The 8,610-nt window shown below is 36.1% G+C and overlaps 1 protein-coding gene across 1 annotated transcript; it reads left to right on the top strand.

Annotated features, from left to right (window-relative positions):
- Positions 1-373: 373 nt before the first annotated feature.
- LOC107405923 ((R)-mandelonitrile lyase 1) lies at positions 374-2,275 on the top strand. The gene is made up of 3 exons (XM_048470905.2): positions 374-956; positions 1,002-1,680; positions 2,218-2,275. Exons 1-3 carry the CDS (start codon positions 374-376, stop codon positions 2,273-2,275), a joined length of 1,320 nt encoding a protein of 439 aa, XP_048326862.2.
- The last annotated feature ends 6,335 nt before the right edge of the window (positions 2,276-8,610 follow it).

The raw sequence follows: 8,610 nt of genomic DNA, 5'->3' as shown, positions 1-8,610 counted from the left end.
TTTATGTTAAACCAAATTAGTAGTACATTTTCAAGTTCTTTTTCCAGAAACCATACAAACAGTCAATTCTACATATATACAATCATTTCGTTTAAATATATACGGCTTTTTATCTACCGAAAAAAAAAAAAAAGGGTTTTGTTTGCGCCATCTTCTAACATTTTCAGTTGTTTTCCCAATCTAGTTACTCCACTGGTTAAAAAAACTTTGAAATAGAAGAGGAAATCAAAATTCCAAAGTTAAGATACAATAGATATATTACTTATGATGCAAATTGTCATGAAATTATTAGCCATCTGTTTTATAATTATTTTCTTTTAGCCTAACTCTTTTTCCTGTTGAATTTTGTCCTTTCTCTTCAGATTTTAGTTGCATGAAATCTGTATACAATGCCACTGATCTACCAGCTAAAGAATTATATGAAGTCTTCAGCACAAACGGGACATTAACTAATCTCGTTCAAGAAGACAACGGTAAAACACCTGCTCAAAGATTCAGATCAGAAGATGGAGTTGCAAATGCAAGAGGAAGAATCCTTGGTGGGAGCAGCATGATCAATATTGGTTTCTGCTCCAGAGCTGAAGACAAATTCTATCGAGAATCAGGCATTCCATGGGACAAGGATCTTGTTCAAAAGGCATACCAGTGGGTGGAAGAGACTATTGTGTTCCAATACAATTTGTCAATTTGGCTGTCCATTTTAAAACAAGCTCTATTGGAAGCTGCTGTTGGTCCTGACAATGGATTTAACTTGAATCACATAGTTGGAACCAAAGCTATCGGTTCAACCTTCTATGAGAAAGGAAGGAGACATGGAGCTTTGGAGTTGCTCAACAGAGGAGAGCTCAAAAATCTGCAAGTTGCAGTTGAGGCCTCAGTAGAGGGAATCATCTTCTCTAATAGCTTACCTTCTAAAGATCAAGTGAGTTGCACATTTCTCTATGGAAATTTGTCCTGTTTTTCTTCCATTTAAATAATGATAATGCTGCACCCAAATGCAGCCTTGACTGCCATAGGAGTCATATACAGTGATTCAAAAGGGAGGACTCATCAGGCATTTGTAAGAAACAAAGGAGAGGTGATATTGAGTGCAGGGGCAATTGGGAGCCGTCAACTTCTTCTTCTCAGTGGAGTTGGTTCTGTTCCTGACCTGTCTTCACTTCAAATCCCAGTTGTGCACCATAATCCTTATGTGGGGAAGTTTATGGCTGATAATCCTTGCAATAACATCAACATTGTAGTCCCATTTGCATTAGACCCATCAGTTGTACAGGCTGTAGGAATTACCAGTGAATTCAATTACGTAGAGACATTGTCCTATAATCTGCCATTTTCTTTTCCCATATATTTTGGCCTTTTCCCTAACGCAATATCTCCATTAAATACCAGTTTGGCAACCATTGCAGTGAAAATACAAGGACCTCTGTCGAGTGGTTCACTCAGATTGACTTCGTTTTCTGGAGTGAGAGCCGGTCCAATTGTCAGATTCAATAACTTTAATAATCCCATTGACCTTGCTCGTTGTGTTAAAGGGGTGAGGAAGGATGGGGATGTATTGAAAACCGAAGCCCTGGAACCATTTAAGACGAGAGATTTGCAGGGCAGAGAAAGTTTCATGTTTTTAGGACCAAGTTTGCCAAAGAACCAGCCTAATGAGTCGGAATCAACCTTATGTGCAAGGTGCTTTTTTAAATTACATTTTTTTTTCGATTTCATAAATTAATATATTCAACTTAAATTAAGCGTGCCAACCGTATTCGGCCCAAAGTACTACCTAGTGTTAAAATCATGATTTTGGCATAACTAGCAAATGTTTGTTACACACAAGAAAGATCTCACTGTACTCTGTTTGGATTAGATTTGAACATAAGGTTAACTTCTTGTCTATGGCTCTATACTTTGATGTACGGGTTGATAAGTTGGTAATCTACGCACTCATCAATAAAATAAAAGTGCTTAATCTTAAATTTGATTTCATCCGCTCAACCACTTCGATTTCAATGAACAGATTATTGTGACTTACCATTTTCGTTCTTCTATCTATAATTCCAAAACATCGGAAACATTAAATATGGAATGGGCCAAGTAAGCATCCACAAACTTGGTTTTCAACTGTTCTAATATGGAGAATATGACTCTAATAAACTGTTACGGTTTTGAAAGCGTTACATTGATTAGTAATGCTAAATGTATATCAATTTTAATGGAAGGTTGTAGGGGTCTCAACCTCATTATAATTGAAGCATTTCCACAGTTAAGCTTCTCTTTTGTGTAGATACGTATGGATGGAATCCACCATCAACATAACACTACCCACCTCAGCCTTCCATGCACATGATGCACATGTAATTATTCGGTTGCAAATCCATTTAACTATGCATTTTTTATTTTTTGTTTTATTTTATAAGAATGTAGTGTTCTAAGAAAGGAAATATTGTATATTGTTACGAAAACTAGAACAAAACAATAGCAATAGAAGAATAAAATAAAAAACCACACACATATATTTTTATGGAAAACCCTTGATAGGAAAAAAAAAAAAAACTCTATATATCCGAAAACCCACGAAAATATATATATATATATATAGATATATTGTAAGGACATAATAAATCTTACAATTGAAAAGGTCCATACTATAGTCTTGGGCCTATCGACCCTCAACCTCCACTACCACCACAGAGCCTCATTTTTTTCCTCAAAATAAATTTCACCAAACGGGTCGCACCACGAACTTTTCGAATTGGGTCAACAACAATTTGAATCACCAACTCTAACAATCTCCACCTTGACACAAATTCCATACAAGGAATAAAAAACACAAAAAACTCCAATCTTCAATAAAAGTTGCCATCCTTTTCCACAAAAGCCAAAGCTTAGCAATGAACACCAAACAAGTCCAAGCAATGCTCAAACTTGGTTACTGGAAGTGCCTTTGTCATCATGTCAGCAGGATTATCATGAGTACTCACCTTGCTAACAATAATATCACCACAAACAATAACATCACGCACAAAATGATACCGAACATCTATACGCTTTGTCCTCTCGTGAAATATCTGATCTTTCGTGAGAAAGATTGCATTCTGACTATCACAAAAGACTGTGGTAATCTGCAAATCATCACTAAGCTCACCAAATAATCCTTTCAACCAAATAGCTTCCTTACAAGCCTTAGTAATAGCCATGTACTTTGCTTCAGTAGTTGACAACGTAACTGTATTCTGCAAAGTAGCTTTCCAACTAATAGCACAGCCACTAACAGTAAACACATACCCAGTGAGAGATCTTCGTTTATCTAAGTCTCTAGCAAAATCAGAATCTACATAACCAATGACTCCATCTCTACTGCTCCGAAACTGCAAACAAACATCAGAAGAACCATATAACTATATGAAAATCCACTGAATTGCTTTCCAATGTTCTTTATTGGGGTTTGTCTTGTATCTACCAACTGCACTCACTGCATATCCCAAATCTGGACGTGAACAAACCATAGCATACATGAGAGATCCCACTGCACTAGAATATGGAACTCGAGACATATAGTCAACATCATCATCTAATTGTGGAGATAAAGTAGATGAAAGCCTAAAATGAGCTGCTAATGGTGTACTAACAGGTTTAGCAATCTGCATATTGGACCTACTAAGAACTTTCTTAATATACCCTTTCTGACTTAGATGCAATTTGCCTGCCTGTCCATCTCTAAGAATCTTCATTCCAAGAATTTTCTTCGCCGCTCCTAAATCTTTCATCTCAAACTCTCTACTAAGTTAGACTTTAATTTTTCTTATCTTTTTTTTATCCTTGGCTGCTATCTGTATGTGATCCACATACAAGAGTAAGTAAACAAACAATCCATCATCACTTCTCTTAAAATAAACACAACTATCATAACTGCATCTCTTAAAACCATTAGAGATCATAAATGAGTCAAACCTCTTGTACCATTGCCTGGGAGACTACTTTAGACCATAAATGGACTTTTTCAACAAGCACACATAGTCCTCTTTACCTGAAACTACAAAGCCCTCTGGTTGTTGCATGTAGATGTCCTCCTTAAGTTCACCATGTAAAAATGCTGTCTTCACATCTAACTGCTCAAGCTCAAAATCATACAAAGCCACAATACCCAATAAAGCTCTAAGTGAACTATGCTTTACACTGGTGAAAACACATCTGTAAAGTCAACACCTTGAACTTGATTGTAACCTTTTGTAACTAGTCTTACCTTATATCTAGCTTCCTCAACTCCAGGTTCCCTTACTTTCTTTTGAACACCCATTTGCAACGAACAGCTTTCTTACCGTTGGGCAATCTCACCAACTCTCATGTGCCATTCTTATGTAGAGACTCTATCTCCTCTTGTATAGCAATCATCCACCTGCCAAAATCATCATAATTAATCTCCTTTGAATAAGTAGAAGGTTTTTCACTTAAATCAATACTCTCTACTACATTCAGGGCATAGGCAACTAAATCAGCCTCAGTGACAGGACCCGCCCCAAGAACCCTCCCAGGACCTCCCGGGTGATCCCGCCTAGTGAAGTTCCACTGGATAATCCCTAGAAAATATCCAATGGAACCTCACCTTAAAACGTAGATAATCAAACACCAGCATTAACATTAATACCTCAATATATATATATATATATATATATATATATATAAATAAGTCCACAACAGCATAAAGTCCATAATCGGCCTACTGTACTACAGGTTATAACTACACACTTGAGTACCATAGTCTCTACTGAGTCTCATATTTAAAATTAGAGCATTCTAAGAGTGTCAACAAAGTCTTTGAGTACAAATAAGTACTAAATAAGTCTAGAAGATAACAATAGGTAAAGAAAGGACAAATACGGCTGCTGTAGTGGAAGGAAACAAACGATAAGTTGTTCGCGAGGTAGACTGCTACTAGCTGCCTGGGCCTAGAGGAACGAATTTAAACAATAAAACGTGAGATCAAGAACTCTCAGTGAGTGACATAGTATAACAGAAAAATAATAATTTATTTCTAAAAAAAAAATCTTTCTCTCAAGACCTCTCGTTCCACTCGTTTGAAAAGTTTCCCGTTTGAAAATCATTTCACAAAACCCAAACTTGTATCCCAATTTACTATATTATAAAACCGATGCTCAAATATAAAATGAACGATCATTGTAATATTATAAAATGTCTCAAATCAAGATATAAATATTTGAGCATAAAATATAATAAATACAGTTCCACTAAATAAATATGAAAATGCAGAAATTACCACAATGTTTGTAAATCAACAATATGTTCAAACGAACACAATGTACCAAACGATGTAATAAACTGTAACCCGTGGAAGACACCTATCTCACGACCCTCAATATACGAAAGGTGTCGTGGAAATATTAATTAACCCTCGGGATGTATCTAACCTCACGGTCCGTGGCAATAATAAACTGTTAGATGATACCAACCTCACGACACCGTGGTAATAATAATAAACTATCGGATAAACCCGACCTCACAGTCCGTGGTAATAATAGATAACCTTTGGATGAAACCAACCTCACGGCACTGTGATAAACCCAACGTGCTGTAATATAATATAATATAATACTGATCCAAGGTATTGGCATTACATGATACATCAATTTAAAAATAACCAATACAGTATCCTTGAAATAGTTTTGTAAGATTATATATACTTTTCCAAACGATACTGTATCATAAATCATAATTTAACATTTAAACTTCCACCGCTTATTTAAATATTTTAAAAATCTCAAAACATTATTTCATATAAAAACGAGAAATACCACAGTGAAATATATTCACCATAAACCAATTTTAAGCACATAAAATTATAAAATATTTGATCATGCTTAAAATCATATGATTTTCAATCTGATTTCTCAAACCAAATAGTTTCCAAAATGATTTAAAATCTCAATTTAGTTACCAAGATATTTAAATACCACAAGTCCATTTATGGACCCATTAAAATTGAAAATCACTTAAAATATTATCTAAAATCATATAAAATGATCACATATATATGTGAAGGCAAATATTTATATATGCATAAACAACATTTCAATCAAATGGTATATACGTAAAATATTTGAACCACATATATATTATACTATATACCTAAAATATTTAAAAATGATATAACCACTCACAGTACTGTAGATGCTCATGTCTGCTCCTCTACAAGATCGCCTCCAGGCTCAACTCGAGTGCCTGTAATATAATAAAATATTTTTCAGGCTCCAAACAACTAAACCAGAGACACTTGTATAACCCAATGTCCTAAAATAATTTACAGTACTACAAAATTGCATAAATTGGATACCGGACAGTCCAATTATATCACGCGTCCTTAGGACCCAGTACCCAAAATTGGGGATTTTCATTTGAAGCCTAATATTTCAAAACTGAACCACCTAATGGGTCCTAATAATATCCAATTTCACTAATTCAACTCCAATTTTAACTAATTTGACCAATTTTGTCCAAACACAGTCCCCAACTTATCCGAAAATTAACTAATTGATCCAAAAATGAAAAAATTATCAAACGACCTCCAAAATTCACAAACTTTATATTGACGGAAAGCCCAAGAGAAAAGGAGCTCATCAGTATGCTCACCTTGGTCCAAAGTTTCCTCCGGTGGCCGAAAAACACTGTTGAAGCGTCGGCCGAAATTCCCATTGTCGGATCTTTCAAATGGTGAGGAATCTGGACAAAATAACCATGGAAATGAGCTCAGAGGGGTAAAAAATAGTGGAAAAGGTGTATGGGTTGCCCTGAAATGGCCAACAAATGAGAAAATCTGGCGACCCACCTCGCCGGTTGCCGCGAACTTCGCCGGCCCGATCTGGGCTCGTCCGGCCACTTCTTGCTGTGAAATTTCACGGTTGAACTCACGTTCAAGTGAGCTTTCTAGTTGGCTAGCTTGTGTAAATGGTGGTTGGCCGGAAATGGGCAAAACGATGGTGATCCGGTTCAACGGTAAACGGGTTGGGACCCACGGGTCTGAGGAGAGAATTTCTTGGGTTTTGGGGAAGAAATAGGTATTTTGGGTTTTTTTTCTTGTTTGACATGTTTAACTAGGCTTATATAAAAGCTTGGGTCACTAACAGATAAAAACTGGAGACTAGCTTGGACACTGATTTAAAACTTATGCTTAAAACTTCTCAAAGCCATAACTTTTTATTCGTAATTCAGAATTTGGCGTGCCGCCAGTCTATGAACTCGTATCGACGAGATCTACACAATGGTACCTTAGTCAAACAAAAAATATTGACTATTAAAAAAGTCAACTCAAACTCATATATTGTTCACTTGGTCAAACTTAGTCAGTTTGGTCAAACTTGTTTAATCATGTATATTTTTTGGTATGGGATGTTACACTCAGCATACTTTTGTGGAGGTCTAACATCTCTTCTAGGCCTATCCTTGGTGATCGAATACTATGGTGCTTGAGGTGGTGGTTAGAGATAGCACCACCATGTGTCTCTGAACTAGGCTGAGGTGTCAACTCTGATGTAGATCGTGACCCAATCTGAAACTCAACCTGTGTACTTGATTTCTGCTGACTTGTATAAGAAAAATCACTAGAAGGCAAATCTTGCAGCATAGCATTTTCATAAAAAACAATATCTCTGCTAATTATGATCTTACCAGTTTCAGAACACCACAATTTATATCCTTTAACACCAGACTTATAACCCATAAAGATACACTTAACAGATCTGGGTTCTAGTTTTCCATTAGCAACATGAGCATATGTAGGACATTAAAAAATTTTCAAATTAGAGTAATCAATAGGAGTACTAGACCATACCTCTAGAGGAGTCTTTTTGTCAATAGCAGTTCAAAGAGACTGATTAATGAGAAAATAAGCTGTCGAAGCTGCTTCAGTCCAAAACGACTTTGGTAAACCAGCATTAGAAAGCATACATCGTACTTTCTCCATTATAGTACTATTCATCCGCTCTGCTATACCATTTTGTTGTGGAGTTTTAGGAACTGTATGGTGTCCCATAATTCCTTCTGACTTGTATAGACATTAAACTTGTCAGAATAAAACTCCAAGCCATTGTCAGTGCGCAGATGTTTTATCTGCTTCCCTGTTTGCTTTTCTATCATGGTCTTCCAATCCTTAAATGTAGTAAAGACTTCACTCTTTTATTTGAAAAAGAACACCTAAAGTTTCCTAGAGAAATCATTAATAATGGTCAACATACAACTAGCACCTCCTTTAGAAAGCACTCTAGATGGTCCCCATAGGTCAGAATGTATATAATTAAGTATCCCGTTTGTGTTGTGAATGCTTTTTGTGAATCTGATTCTCTTCTGCTTCCTAAAGACACAGTGCTCACAAAATTCTAATTTACTAATACTCTGATGTTAAGAAGTCCTCTCTTACTCAACTTAGCCATACCATTCTCATTCATATGACCAAGACTCATATGCCAAAGTCTAGTGACATCAGAATCTGACAAAGAACACGTAGCAATAACTGCATCACCTGTAATAGTAGAGCCCTGCAAGACATATAACTTGGCAGATTTTCTCTGCCCTTTCATCACAGCGAGAGCACCTTTGCTAACCTTTAGA

This window comes from Ziziphus jujuba, chromosome 1, assembly GCF_031755915.1.
Source record: "Ziziphus jujuba cultivar Dongzao chromosome 1, ASM3175591v1".
Taxonomy (NCBI): domain Eukaryota; kingdom Viridiplantae; phylum Streptophyta; class Magnoliopsida; order Rosales; family Rhamnaceae; genus Ziziphus; species Ziziphus jujuba.
Note: the sequence above shows the minus strand (reverse complement) of the source record. Positions and strands in the feature narration are given on the sequence as shown.